The 14,582-nt window shown below is 41.4% G+C and overlaps 1 protein-coding gene across 3 annotated transcripts in view; it reads right to left on the bottom strand.

The window, feature by feature from the left end:
- EPSTI1 (epithelial stromal interaction 1) overlaps nt 1-14,582 on the bottom strand; it is a 94,178-nt gene that overhangs the window by 9,430 nt on the left and 70,166 nt on the right. For 2 of the 3 annotated variants that reach the window (XM_019529864.1, XM_019529863.1), the window contains exons 8-10: nt 11,363-11,446; nt 5,255-5,328; nt 1,253-1,358 (exon numbers count right to left, since the gene is read on the bottom strand). In XM_019529864.1, coding sequence (XP_019385409.1) covers nt 1,253-1,358; nt 5,255-5,328; nt 11,363-11,446 — 264 coding nt within the window. The remainder of the gene's footprint in view (nt 1-1,252; nt 1,359-5,254; nt 5,329-11,362; nt 11,447-14,582) is intronic. The other variant, XM_019529865.1, reaches the window with a different exon arrangement.

The following is a 14,582-nucleotide window of genomic DNA, read 5'->3' on the forward strand; positions in this document are numbered from 1 at the left end:
GTCCAAGTCACTGATGAAGATGTTGAACAGTGCGGGCCCGAGGACCGAGCCCTGGGGGACCCCACTGCCCACATCCACCACCACTCTCTGGGTGTGATGCTCCAGCCAGTTAGTGACCCACTTGATGCTGTAGGTGTTGACACCACAGTCCCCTAGTGTTTTAATGAGAATGGGGTGAGAAACGGTGTCGAAGGCCTTCCTAAAGTCCAGAAATACTACAGCCACTGCTACGTCCTGTGTCTAAGGATTTTGTGACTTCGTCATAGAAGGCCACCAGGTTGGTCTGACAGGACCTGCCTCTAATGAACCCATGTTGGTTGCCCCTAAGCATAATCTCCTCTGCTGGCCCCTCGTGAACATGTGCCAGGATAATTCTTTCAAAAAGCTTCCCCAGGATCGAGGTAAGACTAACTGGCCTATAGTTTCCTGGGTCCTCCTTCTTCCCTTTTTTGAAAATGGGAACCACACTGGCCATTTTCCAATCCTCTGGCACCACACCAGAGCACCACGAGTGCTTGTACAGCCATGCCAGATGTCCCACAATGACCTCAGCTAATTCCCTCAGCACTCTGGGGTGGAGATCGTCCGGACCAGCTGATTTAAATACGTCCAGTCCCTCCAGAAGTTCCCTGACCAGATCCTCACTGACCCTAGGCATAGACATTAATTAATGTCTTAATTAAGCTTGAATAAAGTCTGATATCTAATATTATAAGTTTAATAGAGTACAGTCAAGTTCCATGATTTTTCTTAAAAAACTTTAAAGAAAATGTTTCTTAATTTAAATTGAATATACTAGGTCTCTCTCTCATTTCAAGTTTATGTGGAATAAATGAACAGCTGTATCTCTGGTATGCTTCCCCCCACCCCCTTCAAGAATATTAAAATGTTTACAGGATTTTCAAACATCTTTCATTCAAAGCTTTTCAAAAAGTCCCTTAAAACCTAATTATTCCTGTTCTGAACTTAGAAAAGCTGTGATAAAGTCTTGTATTCAAGGCAATCAAGTTCTGCAGTAAGGGCAGCTGTCATTTTTTTTTTATTTTGGGAAGCTTGTCAGGATTTTTCCTTGAAAACTATTGTAGAACTGATCGTAATCACACTGGCTGACTGCCCATCATGTAAACTACACTGAATACTAAAAGGATGCTATTTGGGAAGAAAGCAGACTACTAATTCCTTCCCCCCCACCTTTTTTTAACATCTGATTGTTTTCATCTTCAGGACTTTGACAGATGTTTTTCTAACTTACCCAGCTGTCACCAACAAAATGATCCATGCTCCCAAAATACCCAGATTGGTAGGTGCCACGCACTTGATTTTGGTTTTGCAGTCGGTCCAGAAAAGCATTATTTACCCTTAAAAAAACATTGAAAAATGAACATTAATAGAAGGTTGCTAAAGAGTTCAGAGACTATGAGCTTCACCATTCTATGGATAAATTTTTGCTTTTCTTGCCTAAAAACATCTGTGAACTTTGTTGCTTATTTTAAAACCCCACAGTGACTAATCATATGACACAGGCTATGGTAGGCTACATTTTCAAATCCCTGCATGGGGATTCAGCCTAACAAACTCCTAGCAATTTTATTGAAAATCATGTGACAATTATTTATGGGCTACTTTGAAAAGTGAACCTCCAAAGCTATAAGAGATGCATTAAAGTGGTTCAGGAAAAATTAGGCTGCCAGTACACCAATTATATTACCCGTGTTGGCTGTAACTATTTAGGCGACTTATGTGGCCTTTTAGCACCTTTTACACAACAAGAATTTCTAGAAGGTGCCAATTTTCTATGCCTTTGTAAAGCTATTTTAGTTTGTTGCCAATAGAGACATTACAAGTAATGTAATCAACTTTTTCATACACACATGCAGCCTCCGTACCCTAGTAGAGAGAGTTCCTCTGCCATTTCCTTTATTTTATCCATCTGAAAAGCACTTTCCTTCCAAATCATCTTAAATAGCTTGAAAGCTGCTTTCTCATTTATGCTTACACCTGATGGGCATGCTTATGATTTACACCTATTTTAGAGTGGTTTATGTCATTTTTTTTTTTATACAAAGGATATAAAATGCAAATGCTGTATTATTTCTGTCTGGGGACGCAGGGAGATGGCCTCAGTGATCTAAAAGGTCTTTTACTTCATTAGCTTCTGTGGTTTATAATCTTTCTTCATCAGCATTTGGGTACGAGACACACAAAGATATTGAATAGCATTTTAAAAAGATGTGTAAGTGGTTATTTTTAAAAATATTTGATGGGACGTTTATTATGGAGAAGAATGGGGGTTTTTTTTATTAGGAAGGAAGTGGAAAGTAGACAGAAAATTGAGGTAGTTGCTTTTTGCCAAAAATAAATGGAGGGGAAAAAGTTAATATACCAAGATAAATGAAGACTGTTAGACCCAGAATTAAGACTGGAACCATTCAGCAGAAAGAGAAGAAAAGCAAAAGGGGTCATGATAGAAAATATTTCGTGGTACTGAGATAAGGGTCAGATTTCAACTGTCTCGTTAGGTACATTGTGACAAGGGTCCTCTTAGGACCAGATCTCAATGTTGGCCCACCCCTCTGTCTACAGCAGTCTGCCCTGTCTCATCTGCCATGACTTGTTGTAATAAACTTGATGTAAAATGCGGGAGGCTGCCCATTTAGTGTCCCAATGCCTAGGGCATTACACATGGCTGCGACCTTCCCTATACTGTGTCCTATGCCTTACAGATGGCATCACAAATTGGTAACAGCTCTGGCCCAAGGCCAGGCTAAACTCTGCCTCTTGTTGGGCCTCTAGCATTCTACCCCTGCATACTGCCCCCTCTCACAGGGCCTCATTCACGCTGCCCACTTTCACCGGGCCACATTCATACTGCCTCTCACTGAGCTACTCTCAACCTGCCATGGATCCTTGCAGCCCCTTCTGGTCCCTACTCTACACAGCCCTTCAGACTTTCCTACTCACGTTATGGACAGCCCACACTCAACCCTTCAGGCCCTGTGGCCACCAGCCTTATGCCTCACATTGGGCTGAACTCTGCCACTAGCCCCTCTCCAGGCAACTAGCTTATATTGTCACTCTTGTGCTGGTTAGCCCATATGTAGTTCTTCAGGTTGCCTGAACAACCCTACTCTACATGCCCCCTTCAGGCCCACCAGTGCAGACCCTACTCTACACCCCACACGCACAGCCCTTCAGGTGCCACCATGCAACCTTCTCAGTGTGGGCCTCTCTATCCACTCCCGCCCCCTCACCAGAGCCCTTTTCTGTCCCTTTACTGGGACCAACATTAAACCCCCTCACTGGGGCTCAAGGTCTGATACCCCACAGGCTCAGGTGTCCACAAACACGCCTGGCCCCATTGCTCTAAAATTATCTACTGGGTAGTGGAGTTATAAGGTATCCCTGCCCATCTTTTACTGAGGAGGCAACTGGCCTGGCATTTCTGGAGAAATGCCCCACCATGGGCAGTCCCACCAGACCATCCTTCCCCAGCAGGGCTTAGTTTTCAGTCATGCCCCAGGACCAGAAGCCTCCTGCCATCCCCATAGCTCCTGCCCTTACCGCCAAGATGTTCCAAGCAGCTCCAGCCAGGCAGTCTTCATTCCCCACCTGTTTGCAGCAGCTGCTGCTGCCTCAGCCCTGAAGGCCTTAGCTAAAATGGAGGCTGCTCAGCTCTCTCCTCCAATCCCTTGGTCCTCCTGCAGTCATGTGACCACCTCATGAGGGCTGGCCTTCACTTGCTGGCTGCTCTCCTGCCTGCTCTCAGCCCTTAAAGCGGCAGGCACCAAAGGTGCTCTGCCACATACATAAAGGTGTTTTGTCCCCTAATCCAAAAGTACAATTCTTTGTCACTGTGTGACAGCACCCCACACCCCTATGAACATCTAAAGGCAACGTGTCTCCATTTTGGAACTCAAAATTCCAAAAGTGCCTCAGCTTGGATTCATACACATGCTCAGAAGAGACCTAAAACAGCCACTTTCCTAAACTCTCATCTAAACTGACTGGTTACTGAAAGCAGAGAAAAGCTACAACTCAGTAGCACCAAATTATTTTCAGAATAGTAGTGTTAGTGGTTCCCACCTCTTGTCAACTAGATCATCTTTCCAGGACACAGGAGTCTTGAATTCTGGGCCTCCTTTGACACTTGAAAGTACCATTTTTTTTGCATACAATATGCTCTGGAATATAATGCCTTGTTTTGGAGGCAGAATGAAGAGCAAAATATGTTTCTTTGTAATAAGTAACTAAGTAGAAACAGCTAGGGAGCTGAGCCTGGTCATTATTCTACTCCCTGTGGATTACAGATTTGCAGATTTTACTTCCCATTTCACCTGTAAATGGCAGAAACTGCTCTTACCATATTTCTCGCATATAACATGCGCTCCAATTTTCAGCTGCTGGGAAATTGGAGAGAAAGGTACATGCATGCAAGAAAATATAGTATCTGAAGCCAGGTATACTTCTGAAGAAAATGCCCTACACCAAGTCAAAGAGTAAGCTAGTAGAGGGTCTACTCCATCCTTCCTGCTGAAGTACAGCAAATGGGTAGCAATCATGGAAGACTCACAGGGCAGAGGGAAAGTAAGCACAAGGGAGCCTGTTTCCATAGCTTAGTGGGGGAGATAGGAGTCTTGTTTCTAGGCTTATTTCTATTTTTTAACCAATAGTTGTTTAATATACAATGCGTATGAACTTCTGAGAAGCAGACACTGTAGAGGCAGATTCCATTACTCTTACATAATACATTCAAGATGCATTGTGAAACACTTTTTTATAGAAACCCAGTACACATCTCTTTCAGCAGTGGGATTATGAATTGTGAATTACAAGGGAATGGAGACATGTAATGGTTACATTGAAAGAGGAAACAGTTCATCCTCACCACTCTGCTTTAGGTTTCCCAACCATTACGTCTGAGATGTTGGGCTTCTGAGTGGCTTCAGTAAGTAGGTCTGGAAAGGACCTGGTTTACGTGTGCTTATGGTCTGCATAGAGCAGCTATTCCCCATTCTCTGTGCAGATCCTAAAACAACAAACCCCACTTTTGGAAAATGGCTAGTGCACTTGTACTCACTGAGTATAGAGAACTTGTGAGAATCATTATTGGATTGTCTGAGTGCAAAGTTGGGCCTAAAGATGTGAGTTAGAACAATCTCATTGGAATAGTGTTCTCAACCACTAACAACTGCAATTGCAAGAAGCCTTCTAGATAGGAATGCAATTTCAACAAGTTCTGTTTTCTCAATTTTACCTTCTATGTTCTCTTTGATGCACTTTTGTTCTTTCTTCCTCTTCCTGCTTTCGTTTGACTTCTAGTAATTCACTCTGGAAACAATAAAAAGTATAAAATAATGCTATTTGTCATTAATGTAATTAGGCTGAAAAGACCACTGACTACACAATATTAACTTTAACAAGTACTATATGTCATCACCTCAAATTTTCTTAATTTTAGTTCTGCACCCAAAAGAATGTTTCCTCTTCAGGATGGAGGGGACATGCTCTCTAGCAAAAGAAGCAAGGTTAGAAACAGGATGGCTAAAATCATAGATCTAGAGATATCTGCCAGAGGCAAATGCCATCCACATGGAGGGCTTTTACTTCTATTCTGACTCCTGGTTCCCAGACCACTGCTGCATCTTGGTACAGTCTGCAGTAATTTGTACCACTGCAGCATATAGGATTAGGAGGGAAGAATAATTATGTAGAGTATGCCTTGTAGTCCTGCTCCAGTTCCCATTTTTCTCCTCATCTATGGCTCTGGCTTCCAAATGAAATATTATGAGGAGCATCCATCTGATTTAATGGCCTCCACATCTGCACAGGTTTTGGTTCCCCTCTGCTTGCATGTATGGAGAAGGAACTGGAGTAATTTACAATGTAACTAACAGCATTTAAAAGTTATAGATTTTTACTATGAAGAAGAGTTTGAATTCATTTTATTTATGTAAATTTCCTTGCTCTTTAAACTTCAAAACATGAACTTTTTCAAGTTTTTAGAGTTGCGTTTACCATACACTCTTTCCACGGAATTTGGAATTTTAATGTCAGGGCCCAGGATAAAGCAATTAGTATGAATATGTTTAAAATCCATTTATTCTTATCTTGTGGAAACTTTTTATGCTAGACAAAATGAATTTATAGGGCTGGATCCTACAAATCTCACATTAAGTAGTTCTAAATCAGGGCTATTCAACTGGTGGCCAGGGGGCAGTAAGGGGTTATGACCCCTGGGCTCCCATCAAGCCAAAATTCATCCTATTGTCTGATTGCAATAGCAGCCAGAATCTCCAGATTCCCCTTCCTCTTCTGGTTTTGATGTTGGGGGCTGAGTGCTGCAGTAGGGCAGAAGGAAGTGTGCAATGGGTGTGGGTATCCATGCCGTGTGGAACTGGAGGCCCATGCCCCCAACAGCATAGTCCCTGCTAATGTGGCACACAAGCATGTGGCCTCTACCTGCTTAGAAGTTCTAAATTATGTAAGTAAGCTTGACTAAGGTGCTCCAATACTTCCACTGGGCACATCTACATGAGATGCTAACCACGCAATAGCCTAATAATATCACACAGTAGCATACTGAGCAAAAACTGTACTACTATGCTACTGCACAGTAGTATTAGGCTACTGCACAGCAAGTATCACTAAATAGCCATGCACTGGTGCTACTGCACAGTAGCACACATTACTGTGCATTGATTTAATACTTAGTTAACCAAGTACTAAACTTAATGCACAGTAACTACAACACATTAATGAACGTGTAGATGTGTCCACTGAGACTCAACCCTAGAGATCCCTGGCTAGATAGTCTTACCCCTCAACCCAGGGTCAAACCAATCACCGTATTTGTAGTCAGGAAGGAATTGTTACTCAATAGTCACATTGGTACAGACTGTAGGGGGTGTGGCCCTCTTCCTTTGATCTCCTGAGCATATTTTAACAATCCTCACAGTAGCAAGATATTTACCATCATTGTCTCACTGCCTTATGTGTGGCAGGCTAGGGTGTTATGCCTTTTGGTTGTGTCAGGGTTGACTGTGTAGTTTGGCTAATAAGTTAGACAATGGATTTGTAAAGGATGGTTTGGATAGGGAACCAGCCTCTGCCCAAGGGATGAACTAGATGACCTCTGAAGGTCCCTGCTAGCCCTACTTTTGATTCTAAGTAGTGCTACTGAAGTCAATGGGACTGTTCTCAGGAATATAAGTTGCTTACATATGGATTGCAAGACTGGTCCCTAATTTTTTTTTTTTAATGTAGTGATAAAAGTGCTACTAGATACAAGGAAATTCTGATGGAGGTTTAGTTTATGCATATCTGGAGGGCAAAGTGGTTTGAAGAATTTGTAAATGTTCTAGGAAGTTCCACATCCTAGTGCCTATGAAGCTAGTACAAAGAAGGAATGCAACATTAGTACTATTTAAAATGTTTTAGCCAGCATTACAGCATAATGCCTTATTTTGCCTCAAAAATGTTTCCTGTCAACCCTCCATTTTTCCTTGCGACCTATTTGAGAGTCAGTCCCTTGCAGGTTTTAGTAGAAGAATTCTAATATAATAAAAGCTGTGACACTTCTGTCTGTAGGTCTGTCTGTTCGTAACACTCCCGCCCAACTGCGCATGTGCTACCCAGAACCTATGGACAGACAGACATGCAGACATACAGGTGGAGGTGGTTGGGGCCAGACTGTGCTCCCTGCTGTGGGAGGTGGTGTGGGGAGAGCTCTGGGGTATGGAGTGGAGCATGCCGCCTCATGGGGTGGGGGCGTGGCTTGTGGCCATGTGGGGGGCATGGCATGTGGTGCACTGGGGGGCATAGCACATGGTCACAGGGTGTTGCACAGGAAGCAGGTACGAGGGGCACGGGCAGGTATGAGTGACCCTGCGCCTGCTTCCTCTGCACCATTCTGCAGCCGCATGGCCCACCCACAAGGCCTCAAATGACTGTGGGACATGTGATGGCTTGGAGGAGCATGGCATGCAGGGACGTGTGGCAAGACGGCTACAGGGTGCCACATGGAGAGCGAGCATGGGCAGTTCCTGCCAGCTGCAACATGCAGCTGCGAGGCAGGGGCAGGGAGCAGGGCAGGACCTGGAGCAGTTGTGGGGTGGGGAGTGGGGCTGGACCCAAAGTGGGGGGAAGGGTGCGGGGCCAGACATGGGTCCCCGTCCTCACTCCCCCCCCGCCCATCCTTCATGACAGGCATTTTGCTAGTGCCTCATAAAATCGTTAAGAGGCTAGAGTTTTTATGGGTGATAATCTTTTGTTGGACCAACTGAATAATTGAGATAAATTTTAGACAGGCCATCAGGTATCACACATACTTAGAATAGTACTCTGATACCCCAAAACTTGTCTAAATCTATTCCAACCATGCAGCTGGTCCAATAAAAGATATCATTCACAATAACTTTTGGCTCTCACAGATTTCCTGGACCATCACGGCTACATCACTTCAATACTACCTGAGCATTGTTATGCCTTATGCCGCCTTCCTATACATTTTAATGTTATGATTACAGTGATGTTTATGATTAAAGGTAGTTACATGAGGCAGGCATGTTCCATATCTTTTTGTTCTGACTCACAGGCAGGCATTCTGGTAAATATTTAGTGCTAACCAAAGAAACATTAGCTCCATGTAAGTTGTTTGAAGTGGCTGAATCACTATATTTCTATGCAGGATGACAAGTCGTCTCAGAGACCAGTTGAATTACTGACATACTAAAGATCTCATATTATTATAGGTACAGGCAACATAAACTGGAATTACAGACTTTTACCAGGAAAAGTGTTCTCCAGGGAAAAATGGACACATCCTGCATATTTTTAATAGAAACTGAGTAGTGGTAAGGATGGCTTTTAAAAATAAAATGATGCATTTATAGAAAGCTTCGGTAACTAAAAAGAACTCCAGAAATAAAAACAAATGAAATGGAACATTAATAAAACTACACAATCAATATAAATCAGTCAAAAAATAAGTGGGAAAATGTGTTCTGTATCAATATTTGTCTAGCCCTACAAGCAAAACAAGATTAAGAAATAAAAAAGCCAAGCTTAATTTTCACTGTTTTAAATAACTGTTCAACCTGAAAATTAAAATCCGCTATCTGATTTTCCAATATGTTGAGCCTTCTCTTGGTGTAACGCTCTAAAATATACTGCTCGTATATGATGCTGTGCTTGAAGTGCACTGAAAATTTTAAATCAAGCAGTGCATGCTAAAACCTGTTCCAAAAAAGTACAACTGACAAAACCTATAAATTTTATGGCTACGTTGCACTAAGAGGTGCATGCAAGACAGAATTTACAGCTGCATGAATAAACACTCGCTTGAAGTGGGAAAGAGCAAACATCAATCTGAGGGACAATTATTGCAGCTTTGAAAATATGTACAATTTACAGCAGATTTAGATTAATTTGTCCAGTATGTAAAACAGCAATTATTAAGGCAGGGAGTACCTTGGTTCTACTTATCAACACAAAAATATCACACATAGTCACTGCACTCTTAAAGATCTATGGAAAGCAGTAAATAGCCTGAAATTAAGAGTTACCTTATACATCAGAAAGGCCCCAGCCCTACAATAGACAGGAGTTCATTTTCCTAAATTATTGCAGGTGATGGCCTACAGCTATGTATGAGACATACCCACAACTGTTTCATTTATAAAAGAATATTTTTGGTTTTCAAATACAGAAGAAAGTGTGCATACCCTTTGGGAAAGTAGTAAGTTCTACAATATATATATAAACATAGTTTAATGAAGGCATTTTATCTTGATGAATTCATAATTCCAGGTACTAAAACAATGGAAGGTTTTATGTTTAATGAAACAAAAAGTAATGTTATGCTTAATGATTTGAAATGTTTGGGAGTCAGAGGACCTGAGTTATATGTCCAGCTCTCGCACAGTGGAAATGGATGATGCCTTTTGTCATCTTTGTGCCCCCATAAACAATATTAAGGCAGCACAAAGGCCATATCATGCCACAAATGCCCAAGAATTGTGGGCATGACAAAGGTAGTATTAATTTGTGCTGCTTTATTGCACTGGCTATCTATTTGCTTTGTGGTCAGACAGTGTGGGCAGCCTGGAGCTGCTCTCACTGTCCAGTCACCCCGGGCAGTTGCTATGTGGGGCTTAAGGGGCCTGATCCTGCACACCCCAGGCATTTCCACACAGGATCAGGCCCTGGGAACACCTGCCCACCCTTCCCTGCTTAAAGAAATGTGCCCCAGAGGTCCCAGGGGACTGTTTCTGTAAGAGCAGAAAGCCAGGCAGGTACTCCCAGACCTCCAGGGACCTGATCCTGTGCAGGAATTCCTGGTGAACATAGGATTAGGCCCCTCAGGTGCAGGAGAATATGTGACCCAATGTGTGTTTTGCCCAATGAAGCAGATCAGCTATGCTGGGACAAATCCTGGAACAGCTAATCTACTCCATCTGGCAATGTCTGTTTCTAGCATCAGACTCATTAAATGAGATTGGGCCTATTACATAAGGATCTAAGAAAATGTCTGTGGGTTAATCACTGCTGCAGTGACTTTAGATTGTGTGTGTGACTCAGCATTGGTTGGGTAACCAACCATCAGAATATTTACCCAGCTATACAGACTGTTTTTTCAGGCTGTACTGAACTCAATGCTGCCATGACCAAATTGTTCCCAATACCCAAGTGTCCTGGCTTAAAGTGACTTTAGTGCACACAAACCTGCCTGCTTATTTCACCAGAAACTATAAGCATCCCTACAGTGGACAGGAGGCATTTTAGACATACATCAGTGTTACATGTACAGATCTGATTCATACAGTACATGCTTTTTAGCCAATCTTTATCATATTTAAATGATGCAGTGTGTGTGTTTCAGCTAAAGAACAGAGTAGATATATTGGATAGGTAGTGTAATAGTTTTGAAGACATTTTGACTAAGCTTTCATTTACAACTCCAGTTTGTGGGGGATTGGCATTAGTTCTCTAGTCAGAATCACCTTCACAATCTGAGGTTAGCGTGGGTTCCTGAAACTCTCAGTAAGATTACAGTATTTCAGCCTGCAGGAGAGGAGGTTGATTAGCTGGAGTGCAAAACTGGGCACTATCATCTAAAATATTTTACATGGTTGTTTGAATGCACAAACCCATCATACAGATCCAAACCCCATGATCTTTGTTGAGGTTTGAGTCTTTGCAGTTTGGCTCATTCTCTGTCATGTCTGAGACTGGTCCAGAGCATTTTCCTGAGGACAGATTGCATGTATATGTCCCAATGATCAATGTATTTAATTGATTACATCACATGATTTTATGCTGAAATGCTGCACATAAAAGTGTTATGCTATTATGGTATATTTACCTTGCACCGTTGTTCTTCCCTCATTTGTTGTAATCTTCTGTTTTCAATTTCCTTTTGGGTTTCCCTATAGCTGTGGCTTCTCCCCTATTGTTCATCAGAGAATATAAAATAGATAACTGATAGAGGATCCCATTCTATCTTTATACAATTAATTAACATAACAAAAGTGGTTTAAGGTTCACTTAAGGATCTATTTTAAAACCTGGATATGAGGTTCTTTTGCATATTCCACCCATTTAAATGTTTTTATGCACAGTTTCTTTAGAGCCACATATTAAAGCAAGGACAAAGGCTGCTCCTGGAAATGAAATACTACCATTAGAAAAAAAAGAACACTTTTCAGGAGTCAGATAAGTTAACTTCTACATTTTTCACAATGCCATTGCTGGAGTGGTTTATTTTCCAAAGAAACTGTGCCTGCAGTATGTTGTAGCTAAAACACATTTAGGGGATTTGAGTAGGGGAAACCTGTGAATTAGATCTGAAATCATTAACAAGGGGCTGGATTTGATGATTCTTACTCATTATGAGTAAGTGTTTCATAGAGCAGGTTCTTCTATAGCTTGCTTGCATCTTTCGTTATATACTATAACCTCCTAGAGAAGAAAATGTGACTTCCTTTGTGTGTATATTTTGCTTATTAGCACATTAAACAACAACAACTAACATAATAAATTACAAAAAGGGGTGGTTATTGCATAGTGTGGCTTTAATAAGGGTTTTGGTACAATTCCATGCAAGTCTCATGCCTTGATAAATGTGGATCAAATTAAGCTACCAAACGACCGATGCATAGTTTGCTAAAAGGCTGAATACAGAGAGCAATTATTTATGGTTCACTCTTCAGCTGGGAGGAATTGTTACATGTGTCCAGAGAGACCCAGTCTGGGTCCAATATTATTCATTACTTTCAGTAATGACTTGGAGAATTGTGTAAAGAGTATGTTAATCTAGTTGGAAGACAATAAAAATCTAGACCAGATTGTTAACACTTCGAAAGACAAGATTAACATTAATTATGAGCTTGACTTAAAAGTGGGCCTAAAAAGCCACTAATAAAATAAGGAGATTCACTTAAAAGAAAGTGACATTTTCTATATATAGTAGTCTGGAATAGCTGGATACAAATTATACAACTGGGTGTTTATTACTAGATGCACTGGAAAGTAATACCAAAGAAAGGATCTGCAGAATTCAAGGGTATAACTTTAACAAGAACTTTCTAAGATATACATCAAAATAAAATCTATTGTTATTCCTCTTGAGTAGATGTTATATTTTAGAATCTTATAAAATTGTATCCTAAATTTTTTTGTTTCAACATAGGCCAGGTAAGAGACCATATCAAATCAACAAAATTAGGGCACAACATTTTCCCTTTGCGATTACACTTTAATTCTTAAGCAATTTTATCTCAAGTACACCAAGTAGTAACACACTGGTTGTGTGTTTTAGGTCCCTTAAATGAGTGTAGCAGCTGATAGTTTATCTGCTGATTGCTTCCACTTCCACTTGCTTAATCAGCTTTCTTTCTAGTTGTGTAGCTGTGCTATAACTGAAAGATAAATTGACTAAGGGGCCACAGTGGGATAGTGGCACAAAACATTTATATATTCTAATAGGGTAGTAATAATAAAGATATTACATAAAAACAAGCATCATAGAAATGATTCCTGTGTATTTGGGCAGTGGTTAAAAGGTGAGCTACAATGTAAAATGTTACTTCCACTTTTTTTTTTAATTTGAGAAACAAAATTGTAGAGTTTAACACAAGTAGATGTTTCAGCTGGGAAATAAAGGTATTCTTTAAACCATTTCAGATTGAGGAGATACATCCCCATTCCATCTCTGCCTCATTGCGGGCTTTCATATCTATTTCTGAAATCACAGCCAATGACAAGAACTTGCCCATGTCTTACTACTAATACAAATTAGTGAAATTGACAGGACTGTTTCTGCCTCAGAAAAACTCATGAAACCCAACTCTCCATTGTTCAGCTGCTGGTCTACAACAAGTGGGAATGCAAGGGTGGTGGTAAGTCATCTTTCTACCTGCCATATTTCTGGCTGTCTCAGCGCCCCATAACATGGCCTCATAACTTGGTCCCATAACATAGAACACCCTGATGCCATCCTAACTCATAGTCTGTTTTAGCAACCCACAGTGGCAGGCAAAATCAGCCAAAAAGGCAGAGTACATTGTGCTTCAGACACTCCCTGTTCCTGCACACCAATAGACCTCTTTAATACCTGTGGAAAATGTCAAGGAAGCTACCAACAGCTGGGCCTAAAGAATTAAAAAAAGAAAAATCTGTGCACCACTTTCTTTCATTTTTTTCTTTCCTGGGGTCAATAAAAAGACAAAAAAGCAAGGCACAAGAGGAAAACCTGATGCCTAAATATATTCTCTTTAACAAGGTGATTTTCAAACTGGATGGCTGCGGTATACTTCCTGGGAGCCTGAAGCAAGTCTAAAGGAAGGGAGAGGCATTCTTTTTCCACCATAATTGCTGGCATTTAAGGTTGGGCAAAAACTAAAGCCTCTGACTATATATAAAATAATTAATAAAGATGTCCAAGGTCTTGCCAACCTCAGGCTACAGCTACCAATTATAATTTCTGCACATAACAGCTGATCTGCTGATTGCCTCCCACCTGTAATCTCCCAGGCTAGGTATGGTTCTACAAACATTGTCTTAGTACCAATACTCCCTACTGCAAATACATCCAGCAGTGGGGCAGCCCAAGGAGATGACTGCAGTTTAGGAGACATAACTAGTGAAAAACAGAGAAGCCTTTGAGGACATCTTAGGGAAGACGTAAGGAGTTATCATTTTGTTCAGTCATCTGGGTCTGACAGAAAAGCAACGGGATTAGAGCAGTGGTAACTGGGTGATACTTTATCAGGCTACTTCAGGAATAGGACAGGCTATCAAGGTGGCAATTGAATCACTTTATAGGACATGCTGGGCATATCCACATGAGATGCATTAATGCGCAGTGGACCGTTCTACCATGCATTAGCATGTCACAGCAAAAACCATGCTAATGCACTAATGCACAGTAGAATTAGTCTACTGTGCATTAAGCATCATTAAAAGCATGCTGGGATGGGACGGGCTCCATCTTTCCCCTAAAGGTAAGCGTGTGTTCTCTTCTAGGTTGGTGGACCTCCTCCGGCGGGCTTTAAACTAGGCTCGTTGGGGGAAGGGGAAGATGA

Source organism: Crocodylus porosus, unplaced genomic scaffold (assembly GCF_001723895.1).
Source record: "Crocodylus porosus isolate Cpor-Errol unplaced genomic scaffold, CroPor_comp1, whole genome shotgun sequence".
NCBI lineage: Eukaryota > Metazoa > Chordata > Crocodylia > Crocodylidae > Crocodylus > Crocodylus porosus.